Source organism: Boleophthalmus pectinirostris, unplaced genomic scaffold (genome assembly GCF_026225935.1).
Source record: "Boleophthalmus pectinirostris isolate CB_2022bp ecotype Guang Dong unplaced genomic scaffold, ASM2622593v1 HiC_scaffold_18, whole genome shotgun sequence".
Lineage (NCBI taxonomy): Eukaryota > Metazoa > Chordata > Actinopteri > Gobiiformes > Gobiidae > Boleophthalmus > Boleophthalmus pectinirostris.
Window position 1 is genome coordinate 42,662,032 of NW_026571133.1, and position 13,108 is coordinate 42,675,139.

The window sequence follows — 13,108 nt, forward strand, 5'->3', positions numbered from 1 at the left end:
CCCAGCCTCAGATGCTGCTCTGGGGGTGTGTGTGTGTGTCAGTGTATGGAGTATATAGGTCTGGTAGGGCTCCAGTCTGGCCCTTACAGTCTAGACACAATGGCTCTGTTTGGTATTTGTGTGGCTATGGCCGTGTTTTTGGAGACCGTCTCTGCTACCTCAGTAAGTCTTCTGGATGTTTTTAATTGTATCTGCAATTTAGAATTATAAACTGAAGCATGAAGTAGATTTTTTTTAATATATATTTTTGACTAGTTTATGCTTATGCTGAAATTGAATGGGCTGATATTATGCAGCAATATAATATAATATATGTACTAGTGTAATGATGGTTTGAAGCTGAACTATGTAATTTTTCTGGTAGGGTTCTGCCACCTGCTCATCTCCATTCTAGACTTTGCCTAGAGTTAAACTGTATGGAAATAGACTCATCTAAAAAATACAAAAAAACTGTAATTGAATAGTAAAGTAGATTTATACCATACAGTTTTATATAAACCCCCCACTCACTCACAGAAGTTACAGGTTGTAATGAATTGTCTTCCGTGTGCAGCTGGGAGTGGTGTACACGGAGGGGGGCATGGTGGAGGGCCGGAGCATCCGCCTGGGCTTCCGCAGACACATGGACGTGTTCAAGGGGATTCCCTTCGCTGACATCCCCGGACGCTTTGAAAAACCCAAACGTCATCCAGGCTGGGACGGTGGGCACACACTTGATTAAGTTTAGTTCTAAGTTGAAGGAGGATTCATGTCGCCTTTGCGAGTGTGTAGCTAGACTAAACTGGAAGAAGTGTTTTGGGGCAAAACATTACCAACTCAATAAAATAATAATGATCTAAATGAATTATTCAATAATCTGAAGGCTGGTAAAATCTTTTACTAATATACTGACCCATATCTGGACGTAAGAATCACTTTTCACCCAAACAAATTGTGGTTTATGAACAGGTATAGACCAATTAAACAGACAGCATTTGAATATGAAACACGTAAATGAGTCATAGAAATGCAAGATCATCATGATTTGAATGAATTAACATGTTTAAAGCATGAAGTGTATGAAAAGGTGGAGTGGTTTGAATGGTATCTGTAGATTGGGAGATTAGATGTGTGGCCATACTGGCTTGTCAAAGCCTGATCCTGTCAGATCTCCGAAGCTCAGCAGAACCGGGCCTGGTCAGTACTTGGATGGGAGACCACTGGGAAAATCAGGAGCCACAGGGGGGCGCCAGTGATAAAAACTGTTGTTGTGTCCTTAGGCATGGCACTTTAGCCTCATTGCCTAGTATGAAAGTGGTGTGTGAGTGATGGTGGTGGTTGGAGGGGCCGATGGTGCAGAATGGCAGCCTTGCTTCTGTCAGTCTGCCCCAGGGCAGCTGTGGCTACAGTAGAAGCTTACCACCACTGGGTGTGGAGTGAATGAATAATGAACTGTAAAGCATCTTAGAGTGTCCATAAAAGCACTATATAAAACTGATGCATTATTATTATTATTAGATGTGAAATTAACTTAAGCCAGTCTGTGATGTGCACGCTTATATGACAGGAAGCAAGAGGTGTGATTTCAGTAAAATTAGGTTCTGAGTTTCCACAAGATCTGACCTTTGTGTGGCAGGACAGATCACCCATGCTTCCCTCCATCCATGATTATCTGATTATCTGGGGCTGGGTTGAGGGCGGCAGCAGTTTAAGCAAGAACTCCCACGACACTTCCTCCTTCAGATGTTCTCAGGCCAGTCAAGAGACACAGTACCTCCAGCGTGTCCTGGGTCTTCCCTGGGGTCTCTTTATGGTGGGACATGCCTGGAACATCTCCCCAGGGAAGCATCCAGGAGGCACTATAACAGATGCTCAAAGGCTCAGGGATGTGACCTTATCGTTCACTGGGTAACTTCAACATGAGGTGGATGAGCCATGGGGCTATAAACCGTGGAGCCCCCACCCCAGGCCTGGCTCCAGGGTGGGGCCCCAGTAACATCAATCTGGTGGTATAACAGACCTTTTGTTACAAAATCATACTTGGCTTCTAAACCAAGTTTTACATAAGTAAAGGGTTTTCATGAGACATTTACAGATCAATATGTGAGCAATATTAACATCATTCTCAAATGAATATTGGTGCTGTTCTACTAGTGGAAAAAGTAATTCACTGAGATCGTTTAATCACACAGCAGTGGCTTTTATGTCTATCTCTGTCATGGCGTGTTTATCTGAATTTCCTTTTTATTTTATTTTGTCGCTCTTATAGTTTTATTTGTATCAAGGATTCTAGAAAACCAAATATTTTCCTCTTGGCATGAAATGTTTGAGAATCACTGACCAAAAATTGAAGCCCATAATACTTACTAAAACTACATCCTTGATTAGTTGTAGCAGCCTTCAAACATACTGAGTTGAATCAAATTGTGTCTGTTTCCTCAGGGGTGTTGAAAGCCAAAGAATACAGAGCCCGATGCCTTCAGGTGAACATGATCATGACCGACACCAGAGGCTCTGAGGACTGTCTCTACCTCAACATCTGGGTTCCTCATGGCAAGGAAGGTGCACAACTTACACTCGTCAGCTGACCATTGACCAGCAGACCAGTCAGTGTTTCCTCTGTGTGTGTCTGCATACAGTTCTATTAAATAAGGCACTACTGACCATTGTTTTCCTCTTGTACCCTAGTCTCCACCAACCTGCCTGTGATGGTGTGGATCTACGGAGGGGCCTTCCTCGTGGGGGGCTCCATGGGGGCTAACTTCCTGGACAACTACCTGTATGACGGACAAGAAATCGCAGACAGGGGAAAGGTCATTGTGGTGACTCTGGGATATCGTGTAGGGGCCCTGGGCTTCCTGAGCACCGGAGAGTCTGATATGCCTGGTTAGAATTATTCCTACATCTTTTAGTTGTTTCTCTTTGTTTTCAACAGTGCAGATGCAGTATTTTAAACATCCTCCATGCTTATTTATTCACATGTGCAGAGGTCATTCAGCCCTCTAAACGTCATTAAGGATTTCTGTGCTTTTAATCATGTGATAATGCTGTCTTTTCATCAAAAACAAACCTATCGCTGTGTTTTATTTTAGTCATGCTTAATTGTCCTGGTGTATAAACTTATGACCAGCTTGTAGCAGTGCCACCCACCTCACTCCAGCGGACAACCATTAGATCAAATCATCATCAGTGTGGACACAACGTCGCCTGGCAAAACCACAATATCACGTACTCTCTCGCCTGTAGTGATATTTATTTGAAATTTAGCGATTATAATCATTATCATTTTCATTTAAATGTCCTTTTGTTCCCTATTTTGGGCTGGACATGGCTCTTTTCCATGCCTCTCTGCCCCGGCTCCTCATTGATGCATTGTTGTCCTCACAGATCACATTTTTCCACCTCTTTCTTAGTCTCTCTGCAGGGCGTTTTCCCTCAGTCTTATACTTCAAAGTAACTGTCAGGACACTGTCCTCTTCCGCATGTATCACGTGTCCAGGCGCTGCTGAGAGATTATCTCCAGTATGGTTCTTTCTAGTAGCTCCTCACTTCTTTCGTGATCCTTCCACTTCACTCCAACCACGTGCCTGATCATGACTCTGTCTTTGGATCTAGCACCTGTTCTGGCTTTGTTATTAGGATCCATGCCTCTGCTCCATAACACAGAACTGGTTTTATACATGCACTGTACACTCTGGTTCTATGTACAGATACATACTGGAGTTTACTTATTGCCAAGCCCTTCCACTTTCTTGGCTCTCGCTGCAGCTTCCACTCATGTGTCTTCATCAAGAACATTGATCAAGTAAACTGAACGACTGCACCTCCTCACTTTTGGAGTTTGCTGATTAATCAACCAGAACCAGATTGACCTCTCCCTCATACCCCACTTTATTTGCTCCCTCTCTTTTGTAATCTCAGAATTTCTGTGAAATTACTTTTACTTTATTTTTTTGGTTTTATTTAAAATGTTTTATGTGTCTTCAGGAAACTACGGCCTGTGGGACCAGCAGGCGGCCATCGCCTGGGTGCACAGGAACATCCGCTCGTTCGGAGGAGACCCCGGTAACATCACCATCTTTGGAGAGTCTGCAGGGGGCGCTAGTGTCAGCTTCCAGGTCTGCTCCATCTCATCTCTACATCAGTGTGGAACTTTAACTGAATTAATGGAACATTGTATAACAACACTATACAGTGGTCCTTTCTATGACTGTGGCATGAGACAATAGACCTTCCTACAGCCAGGTTTTTATCAACAGAAAAGCAGCAATGCAAAATATATATCACAGTATGGCATTAAATCTTATCAATCTTGCATTTATTCAGTTACAGCTGTTTTTATTGTTAAAAATGGAGATAGAAGTTTTTTACCATACAGTGGAATCATGGAGACTAAAAGGGCTCCACCCTGAACTGTATATTATTGCTGATTTATTTATTTGACTATTACAAAGTGAATGACTATGGCTCAGGTACTAGAGTGGATCTTGTGTTATTAGAAGTTTGGCAATACACAATGGAAACAAGAATGTTGCTGACGCTCCACTTGGGTTCCCTCAATATCATGTTTTCTTTGGGGTCCTGCCGCTTATTCCGACATCCTTCATTATGACATGTCTTTATTTAGACTTGCCAGTATTACGACATGCCTTCCAACATTTTTCAATATTGCGATTTTGACACGTCATATTTGACGGCCAGCAGCCACCTAGATGGAACTGATTTGGCCAAAAGAAATAGGGGTCTAATGTGCATACAATCAAATTTCATCATCATATATGGATAGTCAAATGTGTGTTTGGGCTGTGAGAGTGTCAGCTCAATGAGCTGCCGCAATGAACTCGATTGGTTATTTATTTAGGCTATATGTTGTTCTCTGCAGATCACCTACATGACTGAAGTGAATGTAGCCCAAATGAAATGAATGAAGCACAAAGGGCCCATGCAGCCTCCATTTTAGATTCGATATTTTCCCGAAGGCTGACCTATGCTCTTTTTTAAAATGCTTGACTGTTTCCCACAGCTATCAGTTCAGACATTTTCCCACTGTCTGATATCCTAAGTGGCCTGTAGTGACCTAAGTATTCTCTGATCAAGAGCTTTGCACCGGCCCAAGCATCTTATGATATATGGGAGCGCAAAGTATAATGGGCTATCATGTTAATATTATTCATGTCAGAAAAGCGGAATGTTTGAAAAATGGTAAAGTGCTGTTACTCTGACAATGGAAAAAAAAAGTTAAAATAGTGAGATGCTTGAAAAATAATGTTTATGCTGCTACTATGACAAATAGACAAATAGATAAATAGCAGCATGAAACTATTTCTTTCAAGTAACCTTCCTTCACTCAGAATCCTATTGAAGGACAAACTATTGTTTGTTTTTGTGGCAGACCCTGACTCCTCACAATAAGGGCCTGATCCGCAGAGCCATCACTCAGAGCGGAGTGTCCCTGTGTCCCTGGGGCATCATCAAGAACCCACGCAGGTTCGCTGAGGAGGTGAGAGTAACATGGTTTTCATATTGAAGACTGTGAAATGACAAACTTTCTACATCAACATAAAATCAAAGATACAAGAAGAAAACTATACTTTATTGACATCACATCAGTTTGAAAATTTTCACCATACAGCAAGAACAAATTTAAGAAAAAAGGCTTTATTATTAATAAAGAGCATTCCTTATTCACAACCCAAACATTGGATACAAGCTGTTTATTTTAAAAAGTAGAAAGTAGCAGAAAAAAGTAGTAGTAGAAAACTAGATATTAATTCATAATTCAGGTAAATTTTTTTCCAAGCCATGTCTCTCTTTGTGTGTGTATCAGGTGGCTCTGAAGGTGAACTGTCCCACTGACAGCAGGATGGCGGCTTGTCTCAAGATGACTGACCCTGTGCTCCTCACCATGGCCGGGACTCTCAGCTTGCAAAGCTCCCCTGCCCGTAACACTTTCATTATTTTTTGTCATTATCATTGGTTTATTTGCTTTATCTTCTCTATTAAAAACAATATAATGATATAATAATAGCAGGGCTGCAATTATTCACCGATATCACATGATCTCTCTTAATCTATTTAATTTTGTATGTGGATGAGTAAAATGTGGTAAAAACTGAATCTTTGATTTTAAAACATAAATGAAAAATGACAATCACAACTGTTAAAAAAGTTTTCATAATTTTGATAAATAGTTCATCCCTAATCCAAAGTGTGTCCACATGTAGAGCCTGTGGTGGAAAACCTGGTTCTGTCTGCGGTGGTGGATGGAGACTTCCTGCCGGACCACCCCTCAAAGCTGTTCCACAACGCTGCTGAGATCGACTACATCGCCGGAGTCAATGACATGGACGGACACATCTTCACCGCCCTGGACATCCCCTCGATCAACTCCATGCTGGTGGATACGCCCATGTGAGTTAGACCATTCATATTCATGGGGTACCGTTACCATAGCAAGCTGAAACAACGAAGATTGCTATGGCAGCTGTGCTGGGTTTGGAAAATATAAACAACAGCGCATCTTGCCCTTTTTGTGTACATTTTAATGCAAAAGTGGTACATCTTATTATTAAAACTTTATATAACTATTTAAAAGTATATCTGAGATGCACTGAGCCAAAGGAGTATAATGACACAACATACAAAATCATTTCATAAATCAGTCTTTAGGTAAATAATATTAAAAAAAAACAAGCACATGGGTTCTATGGCCCGACTGGAGAAGATTTTCTGTTCATCCTTTTGTTTTTCAGTGGATCCCAATATAATGCATCACTACAGTGTGAGAACTTATAAACTGTTGCATAGAGTTGTTGTTATTTTGTGCTGATCACATCTGTGTGCTGCAGTGAAGACCTGAAGACACTGCTGGCCGCATACACCAAAGACAAAGGTAAAGCTGGAATGGAGAACGCCTTCTCTGTTTACTCCTCCGACTGGGGCAGTAAACCAGACCGAAAAACCATCAAGAAGACCGCCGTGGCCATTGGGACAGACTACATCTTCCTGGTGCCCACTCAGGCTGCTCTATATCTCCACGCCAAACATGCCACGTGAGAACCATTTTACATCTTATCTGATGGAAAGGAAGGTTTAAAGCTGATATTTTTAATTAGATGGGTCGACCCCAGCCCTGCTGTAGTTCTCACATATCACAAGTAGATGCTACATAACTGCTGTCTCATAATGTACCAGCTCTGACCTGACAGAAGACGACCAAAGAGCACAGGTGAGCCTGAACCAAGGTCAGGTGAGAGAATGGGGGGTAAGATTCATATCTGCATTGTAGCAAAAAAATCCAACAAACTTACAGATGGTAGCTTTTAACCATCCACCTGTCTTAGAAATGTTGTATTCTTAACTACAGCTCTACAGTCACACTTTAATTGTGCTTATTGCTTCAAGAAATTACAAAAAAATTGACATTTACTTCACTTCACTTCACTTTACTTTACTGAGTTATTTTGTGAGCCTCATGTGTCAGTGAACTGCATGTGTGTGTCATGTGTCACATAAGCTGCATATCTTTTTATTGTGTCCCTCCCCAGAACTGGCCGCACTTACTCCTACTTGTTCACTGAGCCTAACCGCTTGGGGGGCCTGCTCACACCCTACCCCAGCTGGATGGGAGCAGACCATGTGGACGACCTGCAGTACGTGTTTGGGAAGCCCTTCTCCACTCCTCTGGGGTACTGGCCCAGGCACAGGAATCTGTCCAGATACATGATCGCATACTGGACCAACTTTGCTAAAACTGGGTATGAACTCTGCTCATGTCACTTAAATGCGCACTCTGGAACTGTTTCCCGGACCTTTAAGATTATTTAAATTACATGTTAATGACACAGTCTGTTTTAAGGGATCATGGACATATTTTGAGTGTGCATGTGGGTATTCTGTAGCAGGTTGATACAGACACCATGATAAAGGTTTATTAAACCTCCAAGACTAGGTGTAGTGTACATAAGATGGATTTACTTGGTAGTATTTCAGTGTGGACGATGGCTGGAAGTCCTTCACTTTTACACCTCACTGTAACTTTTCTCCTTCCCACTGCCAGAAACCCCAACCAGGGAGATTTGGAAGTCCCTGCCACCTGGCCGGAGTTCACGACCGATGGACACAAGTACCTGGAGATCCACCACGACATGAACAAGGAATATGTGCACCAGAAGATGAGGATGCGCTACGTGTTCTTCTGGACCAGTATCCTGCCCACTTTGCCCGACCTGAACTAGTCTGAATGAAAGTGATGAACCTCTCTATACATTGTCATACACTATACCAGTAAAACAGTACAACACATTACTACTAATGACTTTTGTTTTGTTTTTTAATGCTATTAAATAATAGGGCCTATATTGCACCACATTTGATCCTTTACAAGGTTCTTTCCTCATCAGAAATAGGGAACTGCAATATATTGGTTCCAGTATCAGCTGATACTTAAAGGTTGTATGGAGGATTTTTTTTTTGTTTGTTTTTGTTTCAAGTTGTCAATGATAACATTATAGAGGTGCAGTAGCCTTGTAATTATGATGACCAAAAAAAAGAGAATAAAAATTCATCAACTCTGGACGTGGTGGGGCTAAACATTTGCCAATAGATAACGACACTGCCTCGTTATCTGTGAGCTGACAGGCTGTCAATCAATCTCCCTACGTTTCTAGTGTAACTGACTTGCCTGCGCGCCGCCGGTACGTGGTTTATGTACGACTGTCACGCAGTCCACAGACGCACAGACGCTGTTTATTCCACCAACACAACAGTTCTTAGCGGCTTTTTTTGACCTATATCTTCCTCGCAGTTTGCACAAAGTTTGTTGCAATGGTGACAAGAATCCAGGACAGTTAGCCGCAAAAGAAAGTCCGTTTTTGAGGTCGCTGAAAGAAGAAGACAAGGGAAAAGCAGCGAAGCCAAACTAAGGTGATTCTTGTAGATTCATTCCAGCGATGGCGCGACTGAAGCAGACGCATTGGTCGCCAAATTACTCCTGGACAGGTCACTTCTGCTTATTATGAAAACGTACTTTATTCCAAGAGCTAGTCAAACGTTTTTCAGGACACGAAAGCGATATCCTATGCTGAAAACGTAATTTTCAAGGCAAAGAAGAGTCCGCTTGCTGCTGCATGTTGTAGCTAGTTCATTCGCACTGAATCTCCGCGCAACCTTCTCTGCTCCCCTTTCCTGCTCCTGTCCCCGCTGCCCGTTCCGCTCTTCTCCCTGCTCTCACTTCTACGGGCACGGAATCTCCACGCACCGCTCCCCTCTCCCTCTCTCTCTCCTCTCTCCCTGCTCCGCTCTTCTCCCTGCTCCTCACTTCTCGTCCGCGAACGAAATGTCCGCGCACCGCTCCCCCCGCTCCTCACTTCTCCGTCTTGCCTAACCAACACTGTAGTTAGTTGTTTACAAGTCATGTGCAGTTCACCGGCTGTAAACAAACCTGTTCTGGCGTAAAGAGGAGGCGGGAGAAGGCGTTTCTACGTAGGAGCTGTAGGGGAGGGGGGGTGGTTCACCATGCGCAACATTTGAAAAAGGACAAACAGTCGCTGGATTTCTCGTTCCTTGGAAAATCCTCTATACAACCTTTAAGGCCTAAAAATACATTTAGGTCTTGAGTACAAATGTGTCCAGTACTGTGAGTTGAAATGTCCATCCATCCATCCAATCATCCATCCATTTTCTTCCGCTTATCCGGGACTGGGTTGCAGGGGCAGTCTAAGAAGGACTCCTCCATTTGAGGCAGGGACTCTCCACCCACCCGGAGAGGGCAAGCCACCTTTTCCAGTCGAAAACCATGGCCTCGGATTTAGAGGAGCTGATCTATATCCCAGCTGCATCACACTCGGCTGCAAACCTCCCCAGTGCACATTGCAGGTCCTGGTCTGATGAAGCCAACAGGACATAATCTGCGAACAGCGGGATGAGATCCTGTTGTCCCCAAACTGGACCCCCCTGGTCCCTGACTGTGCCTAGAAATTCTGTCCATAAATACAATGAACAGAACCGGTGACAAAGGGCAGCCCTGGTAGAGTCCAACATTCACCAGAATCCGTGTATCATTCGTTCATTCGTTTTTCAATATCAAACCAAAAATAAGAAAACGAAAAAACAACAGTTTTCTTTGCTATTTGTCTCCAAAACCAAAATGAAAAAACGGATAACGATTCGTTTTTTCAGTTTTCGATTTTGTGTTTAAATGAAGAATGGAAAAAACGGATAACGGCCGTTTCCCGTTTACGTGACTTCCGTGACTGCGATGCCGGACTTTTGCACCGCATACGGACTGAATCAGGATGGATCCAGGTCCGAGACCAGACCGAGACCAGAGCGGGACTGAGACCGGGACAGAGCGGCTCTGGTCCTCCGCGCTCAAGAACCGCGGCTGGTTCCGAGGTGGTACAAAGCCTCCGACTGACGCATTCACACCAATGAAAATGAATCGAACTAAGAGCTTTTGGTTCAAATGGACCAGGTCCGGGACCAGACCGGGACCAGAGCGGGACCAGAGCGGGCCTGAGACCGAGACCGAGACAAGACCAGAACCAGACCGGAGGCTCAGAGCCCACGGCAGGACCGGAGCTCGAAGCTGAGGCTCGGACCCCGTGGAGGCTCAGAGTCAAAGCTTGGAGTCCGCCCTGGTCCCGGTCTCAGTTCCGCTCTGGTCTCGGTCTGGTCTCGGACCTGGATCCGTCCTGATTCAGTCCGTATGCGGTGCAAAAGTTCGGCATCGCAGTCACAGAAGTCACGTAAACGGGAAACGGCCGTTATCCGTTTTTTCCATTCTTCATTTAAACACAAAATCGAAAACTGAAAAAAACGAATCATTATCCTTTTTTCATTTTGGTTTTGGAGACAAATAACGAAGAAAACTGCTGTTTTTTCGTTTTCTTATTTTTGGTTTTATATTGAAAATGAACGAATGATACACGGATTCACCAGGAACAGGTCTGACTTACCTGTACTGCCGGCAATGTGAACACAGCTCCTGCTCTGGTCATACAGGGACCGGACAGCCCTTAGCAAAGATAATGATTTGAACAGTTCATAATATAAAATGATGATTCATATGTATCATTAATTACAAATATATCAGACAAAAGCACAACGACTTCTCTAATAAGAAGTAATTGGAACAATAATTGAACTGTGAGCTCACAGTTCACTGTGACTGGTTAAACTAGATAGATAGATATATAGATAGATACTTTATCATCCCAAATGAAATATGTATTCCAGGCAGCAAACGCTACATGATACACGGCGTGTGGTACAAATGACTTCCAGAGTCTATCCATGGACCAAGGCAGGGACAACAGCATGTCCCCAAAGGAGCTCTCCGGTGATGGTGCTGAGCAGGGGGTGCTGGGGGTTATCCAAGATTTGGCCCGGTCTTGGCTGCTGCTCAGTGCAGGCCGAGCCTTTTCTGTATGACCTGGTGGGACCAGCCCTTTGGGGACGTTTGTTTTAGGTTAGCGATGTTGACACCTGCTTCTACGGCCCTGTACAGGGTTGGCCCGGTGCTACATCCCTTTGTTCTGTTCGGCTGTCTCACCAGGTCCACCTTTCAGGTATTACTTTGTTTTTGGGCATAGGTGGGGATCTGCAGTTCGATGTGTACAGGGTAAACAGAAAGGTTCTGTCCCCCAGTCGGACATACAGAGGTCTCCCGGTGAGGTCATCTGTAATCCAGCTAACCAGAGATATATCCACTCCCATCTCAGTTAGTTTGCTTTTGAGCAGCAGAGTTTGGATGGTGTTAAATATGCTGCAGAAGTCCAAAAAGGTCATCCCCAGAGCAACCTTTGTCAAGATGAGAGAGGAACCTAAGGAGCAGGTAGAGCAGTGCATCATCCGCTCCCATTTTCTCCCAATACTCAAAGGGCAGAGGGTTGAGGGCGTGGCCGATCTGGGGTCTGAGCTGGTGGTGGAGCACTAGTTGCTCCATTGTCTTCACTATGTGTGACATCAAGGCGACTGGCCTGTTGTCATTCAACTCCTTGGGATGAGGCTTTTTGGGGACAGGGACAATAGAGCATGTCTTCCATTGAGTAGGGACCCTCCCCAAACACTGACTCATGTTAAATATATACTGCAGAGGCTCCCCCAGCTCAGCAGCACAAACCTTCAGGAGTCTTGGAGATACTCCATCTGGCCCTGCTGCTTTACTGGCACAGATTCTTGCTATGATGCTCTGTGCAGGACAGTCACATGAGGATACCGGATCGAAAGCCTGAGTGTGTCTGTCACTGTTGTTGTGGGATGACATTGAAATGGCGGCACCGGTGGAGGATGTGACAGTACAATCAAATCTATAGAAAAAAGTGATTTAATTGTTTGGTTTGATCCATGTGTCCCTCTGCAACACTCCCCCCTTCTGAGCTGCAGTCAGTAATGGTCTTCATAACATCCCACACCTCTCAGATGTTATTTTCCTGATGTAACAGTAGCCTAAATATTGTGTTGCAGCAGTTAAAACAGAAGAAAGTACATAGACCATGATATATTATACATATATATATTTCTGCTCTATTTCACTGCAGACAATTTGAAGAAATATAATCATACTTAATAACATTTATCTTACATCTTTTTTCTTTGATGCAAATTATTACTGTCATAATTCAAAGTCTTGTTTGAAATGAGTAGAAGCATTTGCAATTCACTTACCCTCTCCAAAATATTGCAAACAATATTGTACCATCATGATATTATTGTACTGCGAGATTTGGATGCCGTTGCATTCATAGTTAAAACCACTTGTCAATCACTCAAAGCATGACTCAGGCTGACCAACAGGAGAAGAGGGTGTGTCTGGGTTTGAGCATAGTGTACATTAAACAGCTTAACCATACTCCTGAAAAGTAAAGTAAACAGTTACATGTTGTATCAAAAAGGTGAGCTATTTTTGGAGTTTTATCTAATCAGCCGTATGTTGAACATGTGTGAATGAGAGCTGCTGATGAGAACAACACACAAGGAACAGTTAGTACTAATTATCTTAGTAAAATGTAATAAAGACTTTGTTATAATTGTTAATAATACCAACAGAGGAACAGGAAGTAGCTGCATTCTATGTTAGATTAAAGAGGTTAGGGGATCAAATATCAAGAATATTTGTTACAGACAG

General features: G+C 43.3%; 1 protein-coding gene across 1 annotated transcript; it reads left to right on the forward strand.

Annotated features, from left to right (window-relative positions):
* Positions 1-99: 99 nt before the first annotated feature.
* On the forward strand, positions 100-8,216 carry LOC110172809 (bile salt-activated lipase-like). The gene is made up of 11 exons (XM_055153726.1): positions 100-162; positions 554-701; positions 2,422-2,541; positions 2,668-2,865; positions 3,967-4,097; positions 5,372-5,479; positions 5,807-5,921; positions 6,204-6,390; positions 6,828-7,031; positions 7,527-7,736; positions 8,039-8,216. The coding sequence occupies exons 1-11, from the start codon at positions 100-102 to the stop codon at positions 8,214-8,216; spliced, it is 1,662 nt and encodes a 553-aa protein (XP_055009701.1).
* The last annotated feature ends 4,892 nt before the right edge of the window (positions 8,217-13,108 follow it).